The sequence below is a fragment of the Nycticebus coucang genome, chromosome 24, assembly GCF_027406575.1.
Source record: "Nycticebus coucang isolate mNycCou1 chromosome 24, mNycCou1.pri, whole genome shotgun sequence".
Taxonomy (NCBI): domain Eukaryota; kingdom Metazoa; phylum Chordata; class Mammalia; order Primates; family Lorisidae; genus Nycticebus; species Nycticebus coucang.
The window spans coordinates 18,646,128-18,666,701 of NC_069803.1; the positions used below are offsets into that span (position 1 = coordinate 18,646,128).

At 38.3% G+C, this 20,574-nt stretch overlaps 1 protein-coding gene across 1 annotated transcript in view; it reads right to left on the reverse strand.

Annotated features, from left to right (window-relative positions):
- Positions 1–1,421: 1,421 nt before the first annotated feature.
- Positions 1,422–20,574, reverse strand: part of MTMR7 (myotubularin related protein 7) — a 93,382-nt gene continuing 74,229 nt past the window's right edge. Inside the window, exons 8-14 of the mRNA XM_053578731.1 lie at positions 15,244–15,353; positions 13,801–13,926; positions 11,933–11,982; positions 9,163–9,363; positions 7,847–7,987; positions 6,454–6,580; positions 1,422–3,376 (exon numbers count right to left, since the gene is read on the reverse strand). Coding sequence (XP_053434706.1) covers positions 3,014–3,376; positions 6,454–6,580; positions 7,847–7,987; positions 9,163–9,363; positions 11,933–11,982; positions 13,801–13,926; positions 15,244–15,353 — 1,118 coding nt within the window. The 3' untranslated portion in view covers positions 1,422–3,013. The remainder of the gene's footprint in view (positions 3,377–6,453; positions 6,581–7,846; positions 7,988–9,162; positions 9,364–11,932; positions 11,983–13,800; positions 13,927–15,243; positions 15,354–20,574) is intronic.

A 20,574-nucleotide genomic window follows, 5' to 3' on the forward strand; every position in this document is an offset into this window, starting at 1 on the left:
AAAACATTAGTTCATTTATCCACCAATTTTATTAAGCAATTATTAAGAGAAAGACGTTGTAGAGATACTATACAGAGATAACTCAAATGTTGTTTAGGTGCTTATCTGCCTTCCTCTGTCTTCTACAAAATCATGAGCAATTTATCTCAGTGTTTTTTATTCCTTGAACTTGAATTATCCCATTTATCCTTCAAATGGGTTATCCTTCATAATTAGTTTATTAGATAACCTCCTTATGACACAGTCATTAAATAAAAGAATTATCTGCACTTAACAAAGAGACACATTGGTTCAGATATAGGTTATATACGTCACCCACGATGGAAGGAACGTGCATTTGAATATGTCTCTGTGAATTTGGGCTCTGTTTTTAGAATAGAAATTAAGTGACTGGCTTTTCAAATTTATGGCTATATTTTTTCTTCATAAAAATTGGCCGTTTTGGAGAGGCAATGCCATAGGAAAAAAGAAATGCACGTCAAAGCAGTATCCTGACTGCCATGCATAGTAGAAGACTAGATGGAAGTCGTATCATACTGGAGAGCTTAAGAGTTATCAGACTATTCAGGGTAAGGATTTGTCGTGGACAGTGATTTAGAGGCTAATATTTCAAAATAGAAAGTTCTAAGCCCATGAGATATATATTAAAGATTTCTACTTCAAAGTTGGAAGAACTTTCTAGGAATAAGTTGAGACTAGAGAATTTATATCAGAAGAGAAGTTGTTTAAAAAATAGGTGTGATCACAATTAATAGGTGCTTAAAATTGAAGGACAGCTCAGATTAATTTTTAGAAGAAAGTAAACTAATTCTTTTAAAAGTTCAATTATTGATTTGCTGAATTAGGATAAAAATTCTTACCTATTTTATATAAAATTTATCTTGAGCTCTAAATATTAATAATTGGGAAGTAACAGTCCTGACTCGATTTAACAGTGGTTTATTCCCTGTGCTGTAGTATAAACCACTACCCTAAGTAAAACACCTCCTGATTGATGTTTGATTTAAAAGGAAAAGGTACTGTTAGAGATTTTAGTCTTGTTGTTAGATTGGCCATGTTCTTTCAAGACTCTGAAACCTCAGTAAAGTTTTGATAAGCAATAAATATAACCTTTTATATAAATTTCAGTGTTACATTAATTTATAGAAGTAGACTAAATGAACATGTACTTAAATTATAATGTCTTATTAAAGGTTGAAGGGACTGGAAAGTTTATGGTTCTGATATAGAAGACATCACATTGAAAAATTAAATTTTAGGTTATCAAATATTTATACTATTTGCTTTTCAAAATAAATGCATAGTCCTGTGTGGCATAGATCCTTTGTCATTATTTAAAAAATATTATTTTTGTAGACATACACTAGCAAATGGAAAAAATTAAAGTCGCATCATCAGTATCAAGCAACAAAGTTTCTGAGAGTGAATAAGTATAAGAATGGCTTGTAGTGACTCATGTTATAAAATGAGAAAGCCATTACCACTCTACCCTAAGTGTTTACCATTAGCAAGGTATTTCTTGTTACATACAGTGTATTTTAGAGAACGAATAAACATTCCTGTACTACTTACTTTGGGAACTGTTCAACAGAGAATGCTTAAAATTTATACTCTAAAAGAATTACACTTGCTTTGTCTTTTACATTAACAGAGTACTTTTATATTACAGGTTTCTTATATATTATAGCTATTCTATTTTTAAATATGATAACATACACTATATTATTTCATTTATCTATATTGCGACACTCCCTTCAAATCTTTTATACTAGAGATTTTAGCAGTGTCACTTTCTTGCCCTTTTTCTTGTTCTCATTTCAGCAAAATTTAGTACATTCTCCTTGAAAATTTTCACATATTCAAAATATTGATGCAAACTATAAAAATTAAGTTTAAATTAATCCCTTTAAACTAGGGTGTACTAATATTTAAAAACCAAACACTATGACTGTTATTTATCTCTGCCCAGACATGGCAATGCATCTTAACAAAAACTCTTTTCAAAACTAACTTTCAGCAGTCAGTGGTCATCAGGGTAACTAACGTTCATTAAATCACATTAACCAGTTACATAATTTCTAAAACGATAGGTGACAAAACTTACTCCCCTCATTAAATAGACATGACAGTCAAATTTTTGAGCTCTTAACTGGGGTTTCCCCTCACTGATGTTTTACCCTACTAACTTTACAGGGTTACACTTTCAGGATCCAGCTGGTGGGGGGCTCATACTGTTGAAGTCTCTCAACAGTAATAAAGGAGTTGTTATTAAGAAAGCTATAATGATTTGAATTCATATGTAAAACTCAGAGAATGAATGTTGCTTCTGTTTCGTTAGGTATTAGACCAATGTTAGAAAAAAATGTGAATTTTAGTATTTTTTAAACGAGGGGGAAAAAGGCAGCAATATTATTATTATTAAAAATATATTATCTAAGGAAAAGTGAATATTATTCCTGTGAGATAAGCAATTACAAAGCTTCTCAAAGCTCCTTAGGAATCTATTAACCCCCTCAAAATGCATCTCAATAATGTGCCCTGTTTCTAGAAATACTGATAAGAGAGTCAGAAAGAAAGGTAATGTCAAATGTTTTAGAAAACACAAAATATGATTGTGGAAGTGAAATAAAAGGACAGATTGAAAATAATAACAGGTGTGAGGGAGAGGGCTAGGAGCTCTTTGAGGTGACACCTGCTCTGACAAGGAGGGTTTACACTGAGAACTTCAGGTAATGACAGAAGGGACCACTCTGCAGTAACAAGTTTCATAGTCTAGAGTGAGTTTCAAAATGGTGGATAATTTTCTTTATATTTGATAAAAGAAAGGGCTACATCCTCGTCTTCCACATCTAAAGAAAGTATGACTTTTTTCCCCCTTTTTATAGTTGCATTTTATAATTCTCAGATGTACCATTTCTTGAGGTTTGTTGTTTTTTTTCTTTAATTGCACTGTTCCCTTAGTTTTGGAAGTGTTTCTTGTGTGTCCTTTTCTTTGGAACTCCAAAGGAAAACGCTAAGCAGTGAGGAACACAGCCTCGTCGGAATCCCGGTCCCTGCTGCTGTCCTCACTCGGAGCGCGCTCACCACCACTTGCAGACCGACAGCTCAAATCCTCCACCCCGGACTCTTGGTCACTGTTGGCTGACAGATCTGGGTCTGAGCTTTTCAAATTGTCTTGGGTTAGAATCAGAGCCGAATCCTCATCGCCTTGAGAAGGGCTCCTGGATGGAAATGATTTCATGTTCCCGCTGTAATCCTGGGGAGTGTTCGCTGTGCTATTGTCGGAGGTAGAAAACCCTGAAGGTCTGCTGGGTTCACTTTGCTTACTCTTCACTGGAGTGTGATCTAACTGGACTTTCTGAATTTTTTCCAGCCTCTATGAAAGAAATAACAATTTTAAATGAAATTCATAAATAATTTATCTCTTTATATACATAAATATGCATGCCTCTATTACACAGTATTAATCACCTCCCAGCTGGGTATAATGTCAGGAACATGGGACTCAGATGTGGGTTCAAACCTAGACTTTATGACTTTAGACAAAATCTGTGAGGCTTGCTCTCTTTGTCTTTAAGATGATGTTACCTGCCTTGACAGAGCTTTTCTATAAATGTAAATTATATAACACAGGTGAAGGATCTGGCAATTGCTAGGCTCCCTCCTTTGTGTACCTATATCATTTATATAATGATTCTTCTCCCAGGTACTCAACATTTTTTAAAAATCAAGAATGAGATATTTATTATCTAACTTTTAAGGTGAGATGTAATTCATTTACCATAAATTTTAAAGTATACAATTCAGTTGTTTTTAGTATATTCACAAGGATGTGCAAACATCACTACAAATTCTAAAACATTTTCACTTCCCCCTCTCCCCCAGTAACCTCCTCATACTTATTGGGGGCAATCGTTCCTCATTCTGACCTCTCCACAGTCTCTGGCAAGCACTATTCAACTTCCTCTCTCTCTGGATTTGCCTAGTCCAGACATTTCACATCAGTGCAGTCACACAACACGGGGCTTTTTGTGCCTGTCTGCCGCCTTCCTTCACGTAGCTTATGCCCCCAGGTCCATCTGTGCTTCAGCAGGTATCAGCACTTCATTCCTTTTCCTGCCTGACTAGTGTTCCATTATGAGCATATCATAGTTTATTTCTCCATTCATCAGGTCATAGACATTTGAATTGTTGAAAATGTATTTTATAAGAATTCATCCTTTAATATCAGCAGAAGAGATGTTTCAAGATCAGAAAGTATGTATTCATTCAAAAAGCATTATATAATATACATGCAGAAGCACTGTGCTGGGTAATGAGAGCAATTGAGATAAGTACAGATCCAGCCATGAACTACTTGGAGTGTTATAGCAAAGAAAGGCAGAGTTCATATACTGCAGGAATTTGGAAGAGTTAAAAGTTATTTAAGAGGTATAGGGTGGAATGGCTAGAAGAAAAAGAGCAGAGGAAGAAAGGAACATTTTTAACAGGAGTGTGCAAAACTTTACCATTCTGGGGAGGGTTCAAAGGCATTTCTGGCTGGGGGAGACGGTGAGAGGAAAAAACACAAAGGTAGGAAGGTGTAAATTGTGTCCAGGAAGCAAAAGTACTTAAATGTTAGCAAGGGGAATAGTGGAGAACAAAGTTAAAAGATGTAGTAGTGGGTGGTGCCTGTGGCTCAAAAAGTGGGGCACCGGCCCCATATGCCAGAGGTGGCGGGTTCAAGCCCATCTGCAGCCAAAGCTGCAAAAAAAAGATGTAGTAGATTAGCTTATGGATAAATTTAAAATGCTAGGCTAAGGAATTCTGTCTTTGTTATAAGGAATGAAAGCCAAAGTTTTTTCATTAAGGTACTTTCAGAACTTTTTTTTTTTAATTTATTATTTTAGCAAAAAGAATGCGAGAATAGACTAAAAGGATCCTAAGATTTTCATGAAGTTTGGATGTCTTTAGGAAGAATAAATAAAAATGGTCCAATAATGACATGAGGGGACTTTGGCAAAAGGTCAGGCAGCATCTACCTACCATGGCTCCAGAATTGTAAAAAACTAATTTGTGACTTATTCCAGTTCTCTGTGTGTATTCTTTAATTCAAGGTGGCATCTGTGGCATTCTAAAAATTCTCCAACAGAATCTCTAAGCTTAGAGAGCCTCGGTGCTCGGATTTCTTGTAAGGTGGTGATTTTGATGCACAAACAGGGTTAGTACACAAATTATGTAAAATATGTAAAACAGAGCTGTCCATATAGGTCTAAAGATATTTTGTTTGAACGTGGCAGATTTATTATTGGAGTAAGGTTTACCCCTAGGTTCAGAAGTTCTCAAAACCAGTAGTTTAAGTTTGTGAATCTTGTTTCATCTGTTTGGTCTCAGTATGTGATTGAGTTTGCAACTCTGCACGTAAGATCTTCTTTGAAAGGTGCTGGTTAGTAGAATATTAAGGGAGAAAGAGAAGCGTCCGCCTCACCAGCTGCCTCTAACTGATTCTCTCTATCCTGAAGGACCTTCAACCCTAATGCACCGTCTCCCCCTAGCTGTCATTTTCAGTGGTGACCTGCAGGTAACCCTCCCCTGTATAATTCCATAAAGGAACGGACTTAGAATTCAACTGGTGATACTTTGCCAATCTTCATTTAGACATTCGCCAAAGTTTTATCCTGTAGTCACATCACTGCTTTGTGATGTATAATGAAGTACCTTACTTAGCTGCTGACAGTTTCCCAGCTTCAATTCTAAGACATTTTTCCTACACTGCATATGATCTTTTTTTTGTTTAAAAAAAAAAAAAAACTCATTTATTTAAAACATTGATTCTCAATTCAGAATTCAGGCCCCAGATAATAGGAATTTAGGCCAGTTCTTCAGCCCCTGAAGGACATGATGATGGTAGGAGGTTTTAAGATGACAAAGCATCCAAGGTTTAGTGGTCAACTGACCTAGCGTGGTATCACTGGAAACAAAGTTACCCACTTAGGAAAAACCTTTAAGTATCACCTCCCTGTCCATCTATTAGTTACCATTTATAGATTAATATTGTTAATTAAGTATAATTAATATTATACTTCTTAAAAGTGAAGAAATAGATTTTTTACTACAAGTACATGCATCTGATGTTATTCTTTCACTGTTCTTCACACTTTTCCAGAAAGAATTTCCTTACTTTCAAATAACAGTAACTGAAAACACTGACCTACTTGGAGCATTGAACTAGTAGGAACAGCCAACTAATTCAGCAAACTGAGAAGCAAGCCGTAAGCCACACGCCTGAAATGGATTAAATGTCTAGGCTTTGGGCTTCCGTGATCTGGGTGCTCACCTTGATGGGCTGTGGTTTAAAAACACAATGTGGCTATATTGCCACACCTATCTACCAAGTCTTGAGAGGCTTTGATGGAGCACCACTCTTAAAGAAATAAGTACAGAAAGGAGATTAACATGGGAAGAACGGCTTACTTCTTCCAAGGCCTCTAGCTCCTCCTCCAGCTGCTGTGTCTCCTCCTTCACTGCCACAAGGTAATCTGTGACCGACTGTCGGGGCTGCATGCCCTTTTCAAAGCGGTTATACATTCCACTCCAGAACCTGGAAGGCAGGATGGAGCGTTAAGCTACCACCATAATACAATCTGAAAATTCACACCCTCAAATCTTCTCAGTTTTTTTTTAAATAGCACAGTCTTTTAAACTTAGAGTTTTTAGCTTTTATCACAAATGACCAAAAACTAACATTTGCATTTACAGTAAATCCTATGCAATAAAGCACATTGGAATACAAATGAGAAGAAGTGGTGCTGTTATAAACTTACCTTAAACCCACTCTCTATTCTAGGCAAGTACTCTGAGGGCACCGTCTTGGGTCCTGCCTTGTTTTATCCACAGTGATGGTGCCTGATCCTCAATAAAATATTTGTTGACTGACTATTAATGAATTATTATTTTTTATGCATTAATGCATTTATTGGGTACAATGTGCTGATTTCATATACAATTTGGAATGCTTACATTACACTAGTTAATATATCCCTCACCTCATTACTTAATTATTGAGTAAATTATTTTCAATACAATTGATTTGTGTCTCACCAGCTCTTAAAACTGTTTGGTGTTTTACACAAACCATAGTCGCATTTTTTTTTTTTTAGTATGACAGAATTAGTATTCTGCTATAAAGTTCTAGGGAAATAATTAGATTGAAACAATTAAGAACAAAAACATGTTGGGGAATGAAATCTGTGGAGGAAGAAAAGAGATTAAGTGCGTGTTGGGAGTGAGGAGGAGGAGGTGGAATGTGGTTTCTAGTTTATTCTGTGTTTGTCTTTTTGTTGACCACGGAGTTATTTTTCATATCATACAAGACTAAGAGGAAGCCAAAGGATAAAATATACATACCGAGTTCACACCTGGCACACTGCTCTCCCCATCTCAATTTATTCAATCTTAAAATAAGTTATTTTCATAAGGGAACCATTCCCTCCAGGACTTGATGCAGCAGAGACAAAAAGGTAAGCTATGTCTCGCTCATTATTGAAACCTGTGACTACACATTTGACTTATAAGGCATTTGGTATATTTTCTTTCATTTGCTTTTAAAAAATAAATTAGAACTTGTATTTTTGAGATATCATTCTTATAAATCAATTCTTCTGCAAAGAATTCCACATTTGGGGGAATGAAGAGGGAGGAGAGACACAGGCACAAATACCACCCCAGACACACAAGCGTCCTCTTCCAGTGGTGCAGAAGCCTCTTCTCAAACATCTGTGTTGCGTACACTTTTGCCACAGAATGTTAAACAGTACCAGAATCCAAGTTCATACCGTAGCTAGAGCATTCTCAGAAGTTTACATACTTGTACATGAAGTTGCATGGTGTTGTGTGGAGAAGAAGGCTTCCCTGGATCTGGCTGTGATCAGCTCTAAACAGAGGATTCAAGTAGTCGGCCCGATTCTTCCACAGGTGAGCCCATAATGAGTATGTTCTTCCTTGAATTCTGTTTTATTAAGAACATGAATCTGAAAATGTCCCATTTTGGTTCTAACAAATAGTAGATATGTAATATTAAAGCCATAACATTAAATAATTATAATATTAAATAATAATAAAGCTGTAATATTAAAGGAATTAATAATTATCTGCATACGAAGTGTCCCTGTTCTGTAGCAGAGGAATTTATCTTTGTAGTTTCATGAAGATTTTTGTAATAATCTCAACTCCTCTACTATCTGTACCTGCCTTAACGAAAAGTATAATTCCTCTGAGTGGAAAAGAAAAAAGTACTCTGTAATTGTGGGGGGGGGGGGCTCCCCAAATAGTCACTGAACATTTTCCAGGCACTAAATGTTTTACATGTTTTCTCATTTAATATTCACTGAAAAAAAAATAATAATCTTCACTGAATTCCTACTAGATATGTCCATTTTACAGATGAGGAAACTGAGGAAAAGAGAGATTAAGTAATTTCCCAAAGTCCTATAGTTAATAAGTGGAAAAACCAGGATTCATACCTATGCAGGTGAGCCTATTTAAATCTCCATTTATCAGGAATTGCACTTGAAGTTCCTTCGAGAAAACAAACTAGTATTCTCTAGAAAAACTAATATTCTTTCTGTTTAACTCACACAGTATAAAACTACTAGAGTCTATTTTGTTTGAACTGATCAGTCCCAGAATTAAATCTGATGTTGTATATACCACAGTTACAATCATTTTTATTCTATGAAAATTTCAACTGTGTTATCTTATTTGTACTTGCTAAATCACTTTAAGTTTTTTACTATAATTCATTATAAAGCCCACATTTTATCCACTTTTACCCTTGGATAAAATCAATACATTTTAATCTGAATAAACAGCTTGAGTTTCAAATTTGCTTTCCCAGTTATATTTGCAATCCTTACCAAAAGTTTCTAACATTTTCCTTTTAAATGCAAAAACTATTTTCTTTAGAAAGTTTAAAAAAAAAAAATAGTGTGTCTATCAACCTTCTATGTATATCAGGCAGAAATGAGGGGGAGTAAACCAGGACATATCTTTGTCAATCGGTGACATTTAAATCATTTAATCTGTCAGCATAAATATGTGACTAAATGAAAGTCTTCAAAGTAATAAAGACTAAATTCTCAATCGCCAAAATCTTTTGATAAAAATTAAACCCTAAACACTTACTTGAGTTCTCGTCTCTCCTTTTGACTATTACATAGGAAGTTTCCAAACTGGCAGGAATAAATGTGATGTTGAATATGAATCAAAAACCTCTCATTGAACTCAAAGGCACAGGGAAATTGTTCCATTAACTGCCAGATACACTCAATGAACTGGTCAATAATTGGAGAGATTTCTTTTGGATCACCATCTAGATTGCCATATCTGTAAAAATATTAGAGATTTTTGAAGGCAAATTTTTTTAATATTATAAAGCCATAAATGCAAAAGTAATCATGAAAGCTACCCTAGTACCTAAATAAATTTTATCTTAAAAACTTGGAATGAAGAAGTTGAAAACTAACTTTTGAAATACAAAATTTCCAGAGAAAATTTGTACTGAAGGTCTAGACAGAAGGGATGTGTTCATGTAGTGACAAAAGGAAGTGGTAGTTCTAGAGATAAAATTCAAGGAAACTTTACATGGAAAGGGATATTCTTTAATTCAAACTTTAAAGGTACATCAGAACTTTTGAAATTGTCTACTTTAAGGACAAATAAGAGGGTAAGAAGACATATCTAAACAACTTTAGAGTTTTTCAGGTTTGCATTGTTTATTGGGAAGGGATGAGGAAGACAGACCACTTGGAAAAGAAACACTGCTTTCCCAAGTTTCTAGGGATGTTCCAATTTCGAAAGGAGACTCAAAACTTGTCACATAATTTTATTACCACATGACCACAGATTCCACATATCCCTTTTTATTTCCCATATCTTTATTTTTCAAGAGTATTTCTCCTTCACTCTGCCTTGATTTTTAAATGAAGACTGCCTATTGCTATTATGTGATTTTTAGAAAGAATCCAAAAGTGTGCTCTGGTGCCATCAAAGACAAATTAACGATTAAGAACCTGATCTTATTAATGGATAGTCAACTTGAAGAAGAGAAATGGGCAATGATTACTTTAAGAGTTTCTCAAAAGTGGAAACATTAGAAGATTTTTGGAAATCTCTCAATGAGAAGTGTTGACTCCACTCACCTTTGGTAGCTTTATTTTATTTTAATTATTCATTTATTTATTTTTTGAGATAGTCTCACTTTGTCACCCAGGGTACAGTGCTGTTGTGTCAAGGCTCACAGCAACCTCAAACTCTTGGGCTCAAGCGATTCTCTTGCCTCAGCCTCCTAAGTAGCTGGGACTACAGGCGCCCGCTACAATACCCAGCTATTTTTAGAGATAAGGTCTCGCTCTTGGCTCAGGCTGGTCTTGAATTCCTGAGGTCAGGCAATCCACCCTCCTCGGCCTCCTAAAGTGCTGGGATTACAGGAGCCAGCCACCGCACCCAGCCCCTTCATCTTATTTTTTTCTCATCAAAGTATTGTCCAGTTGACTGTCAGTCATTTCCTTATTCTGTCTGTTGTCTGTTGTTTCAGAGATCCTAACTGCCTCACAAATAATAGAACTCCCAAACTGAAAATGTGATTTTAAAGAACAATTAAGACTTAATTGTTTGTGGGCTTAAATTTTCTCATTTGTAAAATGTAATTATCATTTTCCCAGAAAAATAAAAATAGAATTCCAGAAAACTATACAGTTAGTGATCAATTAATGCTAAATACAAAACATTTTTGGAGAGCTGCATGAAATTAAATTTATTTTAGGAAAACATTGAAACATTTAAAAATATACACCAAGGCTGGGCATGGTAGCTCATACCTGTAATCCCATCACTTAGAAGGCAGAGGCAGGTGGATAGCCTGAACTCACAGGTTTGAGAACAGCCTGAGCCAGAGTGAGACCACTCCTCTAAAAATAGTTGTAGCGGGCGCCTGTAATCCCAGCTACTTGGGAGGCTGAGGCAATAGAATTGCTTGAGCCAAGAGTTAGAGGTTGCTGTGAGCTATGATGCCACAGCACTCTACCAAGGGCGACAGAGGGAGACTCTGTCTCAAAAATAAATAAATACACCAAACAATCTAATGAAATTATTATTAACATGCTGCTCCAATTTAAATTTTAGCACCAAAGACTAGAGTATACAGCAATAACATTTAAGATTCAGAGATTAGAGAACACCACAGCACAGGACAGATATTAACATTCTCAAAAGGGGGCTGTTAGTCCCCAAAACAACAATTTGTGGTTACTGAGAGCCTTCTATATGGGCCAGTTATGGAGCCGGACTAGTTATACTTCTTAAAAATCCTTGCTACAACCCTGTGGAAGGAGGGCGTCCCCATTCCACAGGTGAGAGATCCAAAGACAGACAGTAAATACCACAGCCTGGATTTGGAGCTGGGTATGTCTGGTTCCAAAGCCTGACCCACCATCCTGGTTGACCTCTCCAGAGACAGGCGTGCGGGACACAAGTGCTTTAGGACCAGCCCAACTTGATCCCACTGTGAAATGTCAAAGGAAAACTGTTCACAGGCATTTTACAGTTTGCAGCCTAAAGTGAATATTTGTACTTCTAAAATGGAATAATTTAAATAAATCAAAGGTATTAGGGAAGAAGGAAGTCTGATCCCTTCTAGGTCAATTAATAAGCATACTCAGTCTCTTCTGGAACAATTTAACAGTTCTATCCAACTATTACCAGAAGTAATCAGTTAAAACTTCCCTTACCTGTCTACAACTCACACCACAAAACTTGGACTTTCGGAATAAGGTACACAAAGTAAGAAGCCTTTCAAAAACAAGACTATTTCCCTAGGATATTCAGTTAAAAACTTCAGAAAATAGTGGCTTTCATTCTAAACATTCAAATCAACAGATTTTAAAATATCATTTACCTGTGATTAAACTTATGACCGAAGGAAATCCAATCTTTTTCAATTAATACCTGTTCAAGAAAGAACAAACGTCGTGAAGAGAAGCAAACAAAACATAAAAGACCACACCAATAATGTCGAAGAATTTGGAGGTACTCAGAGGTACTTGCTGCAGAGGTCTCTATCTCCGGGTAATCAGCAAATGCATTATCCACAACAAGACAGGTGCAAATAGAAAGGGCAGAGGTGAAGAAAAGAGGAAAAATAAATGGGAACGGACGTGTAAGAACACAGTGCAGTGAGAACGTAACCCTGCCCACCGAGTGTGTCCTGTGCAGCAGGCACTATTCATCTTGTTTTCTGTATGATCCCAAGTAATAATGGGATGGGTACTATCATTCTTTTATAGAAGAGGAGACTGAACACGGAGAAGTTAAGTGTTTGCCCAACATCACGCTACTCAGAAGCAGTGGATGCCACTTGATAGCCCAGCAATCTGCTCCAAATCCCACCTCTTAGCCGCTATGCAATGCTGCCTCTCAATAACATGTACAATGCCAACCTTTTTACAAATATAATCAGGAATGTTTCCTAGAGATCTTACTACACATTAAAAGAATTCTAAACTTAAAAAATAAAAAGTTCCAAAATGATGGGGTGTAGGAATGTTTTAGTTTTGCCCCTGCTCTGGAATAGGGATTAACATGAATCTATAGTGTGAAACAGTCTAGATTTTTAAAAAATACAGGTATTTATGTAATCAAATAATGTGGAATAGTCCCATCAATATTACCAATGTTCTAAAGTGGCCAGAGTATTCCCCTTTAAACAACAAAAAAAGAACTGATTGGATTCTTTCCTTGACAACTCTAAAGACATTTTCTTTGGGTTGTAAGTTTAATGGTTTTAATGGGGCATAGTTAGACTGAGTCACTGGCAGAAAAGGGTGTGTAGGAGAGAGGCCTCAAGGCAGCAGAGAACTGCTCCCCAAATGTAAATGAGGGAATCCTAGCCCTCCCTACCTCAGACCACGAGGGGTCTGAAGTAGGAGTGAAGTCTCAGTGCTATCACAGATAGTTGGAAGTTCCTAGACACTTTCAAAAAAGGAAGATACTGCCCAAGAGGAAGGCTGCCTCCTTTTTTTAATCTGCAGCGTGTCAGCCAACGTTATTGGATAAGGCGGTCTAGCAGTACAGGTGTTCAGCACCTATTCCTAGCGTGGAGTCCAGAGTCAATGAAGCAAATCTGCTATCAAATCTGGTGAAGAGGTTAATTCATTTTAAAGAAATTATACCAGCTTAGCCTAAATTCACCATCCCAGGCATCTAAGCAAGTATTCTGTAATTGGAAGCTACATGGCACATTTTGACACCGAAAAGGTTCAAATTCTAGAAGAGAATGTACTCATGAATTTCAGCAAAACTAGGAAATTTTCAGAATTCTGATTCAGAGTTGTGAAGGATGACTTAAAAAGTAGAACCTGGAAGTGAAAACAGTTTTTCCTCCCAAGGACTTTATGCACATGTAATATAGAAAATTTTTTCTCCAAATACTTTTCTGAAAAGTGTTTTCTGTTATATATTCATGTTACCCCAAAATTGAAATACCAGAAAATGATGTATAAAACTCACTGTTTTACAAACGACTGAATATACTTCATATTCAACAGCAAATCCACATTCAACAGCATTAATTTGAAATGATTTCAGTATCCCAGAAATTCACCTCTTTACCACAAGCCTGTTTGACTTTTTCCCCTTTGTTTAACCTTGCTGAGCAACTAAAAGAAAAATAAATAATGACAAGAAAAACAATTGCCCAAAGCTGGGAAAACAAGTCTACTGCAGTCCAGGCGCTGCCACTGGGAGTGACCCGTTGGCTACACTCACCATGAAGCCCCTCAGGGTGCGGTAGTGCGGATCCAGCAGGAGGCTGGCCACCGAGCACACCTGTGCCGTCCGGTCCCAGCCATCAGAGCAGTGGACAAGCACACTTGCCCCTTCCTCGGAAACTGCCTACAAAACACACATCAGCAAAGGTTCACAGAGAATGTCTATGAAAGAGAATTGTCTCGTCAGAACTGGGTTTGGTTATATACTTACAGAAAGAAACAGGCAAAACACAAACACCTGTTCATTTACTTTGTGCCTGTGTCCCACCTAGTTAGGGCACAGCCACAGAGTGGCTGAGTGGTAGTAGCTAAAGCTTTCTGCCCTGCCCATTCTATCCCCAAGCCACTGCTCAAATCACCTCCACTGTATTAAACAAGAGTGAGCTTCCTACAGAAATGCATCCTCACGGCCTATCCCCAGCCCACCATCAACCCTCTTTTCTTCTTTCAGGGCTTCCAGATGAAGCCTTACTGAAATTCTGCAGTGGCTACCAGCCTTAGCCATTTCCAAAAAGGAAAAGGCACCAAAATTATAAATTGTAAAACAGTGAAGTTACAGTTACAGAAGTAATGGACCCAGGGATGGCAGAGGGAGGAGAAAACAAAGGTAAAAATTGTACCAGAAAAGTCTCTGCTAAGAAAAGAATTTCTATTTACTGCTAGAGACGCACAGTTTTTAGTGGAATATCTTGGCAGGAAACATGGCAGAGATTTCAGCACAGCATCTATCAGTACCTGAAGTTCTATTTTTATTACTTTATTAATTTTCTGTCTCCCACGCTGGAATGTAAGTTCTGTGAGGAAAAAGATTTGATTTGGCTTATTCAGCATTGCACCCCCAGCATCTAGAACAGTGCCAGACACTACATAAATATTTGTTGAATGAATAATTATCTAATGGCAGAGGACATACCATGTCATCAGAAAAGATATGGTCTGTTTAGGTATAAATCTGAGAGGAAATTCATTTTTTAAAAAATTGAACACAATAGACAATGGATTCAAAACCAGCATGTGTGAAAGTTGCCGCAAGTTTTGTCCTATGGCAGAATGGATTCTACCCACCAGCCGTGCTGACTTTCGTATATGCCATGACTAAAAAGGAAGATGATTGGATGTAAGCCTCAAGCCCTGTCACTGAACTAACTCACACTCGGCTGTACTCTCCTACAGAAAATCCTCTCATCTGGTGATGAGAGACTATTCTGAACTACTTTAGCATTTGACCGCTGTGCTGACACGCTATCAACTAAGCACAGTACTTTCACAAAATCACATCTTCAGAAGGCAAACTAAAGAGAGGTCTGCAAAGCCGGCTACCCATTCAGTGAAGCATGGCTTAGTACGGGGTGGAGGCAATGGCGAGGGAAGGAGAGCCCAATCTGAAGTCAGAGTGGCTTGCTGGTCTGCCCCACAATTAATTTTCTCTGCAACTGCATACCTTTGCAATGAAGATTCCTGCATCCATGATGGCCTTGATGTGCTTTAACCAGCCAGAGTTCTCCAGACCCCACAGGAAATCACTCATGGAGGGAGACTTCAGTTCACATACTGCAAGATAAACCACATTATAAAAGTGAAATTAAGGCACTCTCTCATTTTACATGTGATAATATTTTACATTTAGTTTGTTAAGGATTTCTTTGTTATAGCAGATATTTTCTAGAAGAATTAAGTCAAATACCCAAGTTTTCTAAACATGATTCTATTGACTCATTTTAAGTAAGGCTTTTCTAGTTTCCTTGGTCACAGGGGACACTACATCTTTTGACAAGTACTGCATCTGTAAAGTATAAGTCCTAATATTAATGAAAATCATTGAATGTTACTAGAGTAAAGGTCTGGCAGAAAATATCTATTTGCCTTTCCAGTAAAGATATTAAATCGGGCCACTAAGGAGCAGTTAGTAAAGAGTGCTATGGAAGAAAAATCATATAATGAATCCCAGCACTCACCGAGAGCTCTCTATCACCCACCCACTTCAGATCAGGACTGCTGTAAAACCACAAGACAGAACTACCCTAGAATTCTTAACAAAAATGATCAACCTCTTGCCAATAACCCCTACCCAGTGGGGAGAAAGCTTATAAACTTAAAAATAAGATATCTACCTCTGTTCCAATTCTAGAGCATCAGTTGAGAGATTCTCTTTTGTCAAAAGAAAACCTAGGATCCCAATGATATGTATATTTATACAACTAAGCCCAGGTGTGTAGACACTTCCATAATATTATCACTCAGTAACCTTATATCCCAAGAGCTTATTTTTATTTAACATAAAGCATGAAAAAGCTTTACAGTTAGTGCTGACTACATATCACAAATATTATATTCTAGAGTTTATAGGTTTTATATATAAAACCCTAATGGGGAGTCCTATGAGTCAACCAATGAAAATTAATGATATATCGATTTTTTTTTTTCCAGTTTAGGTGTATTTTATTGTGCTCTGAAGCAGGGAGCAGAGAGCTCTCTTTTCTCCTCCCGGCCCCGTCAGTAACTAGCAGGGTAATCTTATGCCTGGTGTTCAACTCTTTAGGCCTCAGCTTCTTCAATTTTATAAGAGACACGGGTGCTATATTATAATGCATAGGTAACCTTCCAACTCTACACTACTAAATTCAACTCTGTTAACTCTTCAGAAGCATTGTACATTTAGAATACATGGCAACCATCAACAAAAACATTTAATTTCTCAGATGACCTGCCCCCAAATATGCCAGATAATAGAATCTACCCTGATTTTCAGCAACGTAAGAGCCACACAATAAAGCACAAGTAGTGTTAATTCTGAGTCACAGGTGACAGCAGTGATGACGGTAATAACTCTGAGATTCCCAGCAAAAGCCCTACTAAGGAAATCATATTATGAATATGTTTAGGCAGGATTCCAAAATCTTGCATCCCGAAGCCTGCTCTGAGCTGGAGGCACAGCACTGAGCTGAGGTCCCTCTGGCCTGGCCTTGGCTCAGCTCACTCTCCTTATGTCTGGGGTCATCATACTGCCCGCACCCCACCCCAGGCCCAACATAGCAGGCAGGACCACGCAATCTCAGTCTGGTAAAGTCCATGCAAAACAGCAAAGGCAAGGGTGCATAGCTGAAGCCCAGGGAAAAACACCCGGACTGATTCATAGAATCCATAGCTCTAATTAGTCAGCCCTGTGGCCCTGGGTAACTCAGCAGGGGGCTGAGTGTTTACAAGATTATAGTTCTAGTCATTAAAAGTTATGAAATATTTAAACATACGAAGATTAAAAAATCATGTAACACATCCAGACAATGAAATATTATCCAACAATAAAAGGAAATGAGCCACCAAGCTGTAAAAATATAAGCAGGAATGTTAAATACATATTGCAACCTGAAAGAAGCCAATCTTTGACTGAAAAGGCTACATACCATATAATTCCACCTCTATGACCTTCTGGAAAAGGCAAAACTATAGAGGGAGTAAAATAAGATCTGTGGTTGCCAGGGTTGGGGAAAGGAAGGGATGAACAGGCAGGGCACAGTGTTTAGGGCAGTAAAACTACTCTGTGGTACTATGAGTCATTAAATGTTTGTCAAAACCTATAGACTGCAATGCCAAGGAGTGAACCCTAATGTAAACTATGGACTCTGGGTGAAAATGATGTGTCGCTGAAGCCTCACTGATGGCAACAGTGTACAGCTCTGTGGGGATGTTGGCAATGGGGGGAGACTGCCTGTGTGGCACAGGAGTACACGGGAACTGTACCTACTTACTGTTCAATTCTGCTCGGAACCCAAAACTGCTCTAAAAAAATGAAGTTTTTTTTTTTTTTAATAATGTAATAGACTCCCAGATTGGCCTCAATTGCTTCAGATATCTAAAATAAACAGGAAAAAGAAAAAGAAAATTTTAACAAAGTCCCATGTTCCAGGCCTTCCTGCTTCTTCCCTTTGCAATTTGTTAATATTCCCAAACACATTTTTGTCTTTTCACTACTTCCACATTAGCAAACTACTGTGAGTTTGGCCAAGTTACTTAGCCTCTCTGTGCCTCAGTTTTGTTAGCTATAAATGGGCATCAAAGGGTGGTTATATATGTTTTCCCTTATGACTACTGTTATTTTCAAGTAATATCTATTTTTATAGGTATTAAAATTTACAGATAGCCCTTTGTAACTTGAATTTTCATTCAACATTTTATTTTTTGAGACATCCATACTACGTAAGAAGATTAATTTCATTTTCAAAGCTTTGTAATATTCTATTCTATGAATATAGTTCATATTATTTATCCATTCCCCTGCTGTTGAAAACTGTTTCTTATTTTGGGCAGCACCTGTGGCTCAAAGGAGTAGGGCGCCGGCCCCATATACCGGAGTTGGTGGATTCAAAACCAGCACCAGCCCAAAACTGCGAAAAACAAACAAAAAAACAAAAAAAACTGTTTCTTATTTTTCAATATTTAAAGATAGTGCTGTAAGAGCAGTTCCCCACAATCTCCTTGTGGAAAATCTCCCTGTACCTTTATTTTTATAAGTGAAATAGGGTGAGTCATGGAGTTTCTGCATCTTCAACTCTGCCATGTACACCTGGCCTTCCATATCCTCAGATTCAACTGAATTTGGATCAAAAATATTTTTAGCAAAAAAAAAAATAAATAAATAATAGGAATAAACAATACAGTGTAATAGCTATTTACATGGCATTTACATTGTAGTTGGTATTATGAGTAATCTAGAGATGATGGGGCAGGATGTGAGTAAGTTACATGCAAATAGTACATTATGTTATGTAAGGGACTTGGGCACCCACAGACTTGGGTATCTGGAGTCGGGGTGGCGTGTCCTGGAACCAACGCCCCTTATAGACCCAGGATGACTGTATTGCCAAATTGCTCTTGAAAGGGGTCGCCCTGGTTTACATTCTCACCAGCAGGGTGAGACAGCTCCTAACACTTGGTATCACTGATCCTGTGTTTTGTCAATCTTATTTCTCTAAGGCAGTGGTTCTCAACCTCCGGAGAAGGATATTAGTGCCATTTTTTTGTTTTCTTTTCCTTTACTCTCTGGATTGAATCAGGTTTTGGGTTTTTTTTTTCCTAGATTCTTTTTATTTGCGTACTGACTTGCTTGTGTGTGTGTCTGTCCTTCGTGCTGAGCTCTCCTCAATGTTCTGGTAATCTCTGGCTATCCCTTCACTGGGAAGAGATAGAAAGGCTGGTGGGACGGGCTGAGCGTGTGGGCAGGCTGTCTCTGTTGCAGTGCTTTGCTATGGAGGATTGGGCCAGTCTGACTCCCATATGTCAGGATCTGTGAGTCCTTGTTTTTGGAATGTTTGGGGGACCCAGGAAGGGATGTTCCAAACAGCTAAGGGAATCGGTAAGACTGGATGCCAGTGTCCCAAGAGCAGAGTTGGGGCTGAGAGCCCTGGGTCTCATTCTTCCACATTTACAACTTTTACTTATTAACCCCTCCTTTTGGGGTCTAGAATTCTCTCCTCCCACTCTTCGAGCTAGGCCTGGTGCTCCTGATCCCTGAGTCCCTCCCGTCTGCCTTTCCAGAAATTTCATCCCCATCTCCGGTAGAACAGGCTTTGTGCTTCCACAGGGAGGGGAAGAGGCTGGGATCTAATGAGCTGCTTTTTATGTAAACATCCAGACAGTCCTCTTGTTTCAGAGCACCTGACAGCCCTAATTCCAGAGCCTTTGCAGTGATTTGCACTCCACTTCATTTTAGCTCACATGTCCACCACAAATTTCAGCTGTTTTCTAGTCTGTTGAGTTAGTTATCACTCATCCATTTTGCAGATTTTATATTTTCATTGCTGTCATCTCTTTTTTCTACTCTCTTCTCTTTTGTATATTTGTCTTTTTCCCCAGTTATTATGATACTAGTGGGGAGTCAGAGGAAGTAGGTAAATACACGTTGTGTATAACTGAAACAGAAACGAGAGATCAGTTTGGGCCTGTGGGAGTTGGAACCAAAATTCCCAACATCAAACTGAACTATTAAAAAAAAAAATCAGCGAGGCTTAGCAGCTCACACCTGTAACCCAGTTTGGGAGCTCAGGGGGAGGACTGCTTAAAGCCAGGAGTTTGAGACCACTGTGACCGACACAGTGAGAACCCATCAGCCGGGTGTGGTAGTGCAGCCTGGACTCCCAGCTAGTCAGGAGACTGAGGTGGGAGGATCACTCAAGCCCAGGAGTTTGAGGCCGGTGTGAGCTATAATGGTGCCACTGCATTCCAGCCTGGGCAACAGAGTGAGATCCTGTCCAAAAAAAAAAGGGGGTTGATGCTCAGGAAGCCAGTCTCTGCCTTGGACTCTGCATAAAGAAAATAAAAATTTCTCCTGAGATGCTACAACCCCAGGCCTGGTCTCATACATGTCTGGGATCCAAACGTACCCTTTCCTTGTTCACAGAAGCCCCCCACTGAGAAGTTCTCATATTTGAACTGCACCTGCTAGATGCAAACCAAAACCTGCTCAGGAGCAACTTCCACAATTCTCAGGAGCCCCCCAGGGACTGCTGCACTGAAGATATGTTCACAACACACCAGGGAGCAGTGTTCATAACAAGGGCAAGTGGCCAGAGGAGACGAGACACAGGTTAGCACCCCAGGAGCCCAGCACACTGAGAACAGTGGCCCACAACAGGCTTTAAGACACTTGAATGGGAAAGGAGGAAGGAAGGCTCCAACAAAACACAATACGGATGGGGTTCCTGACGTGTCTGGATTCATACTTCTGATAGTCTGGGGAGGAACTGGTGTTTGTCGCCCAGTCATCTCAGCTAATACA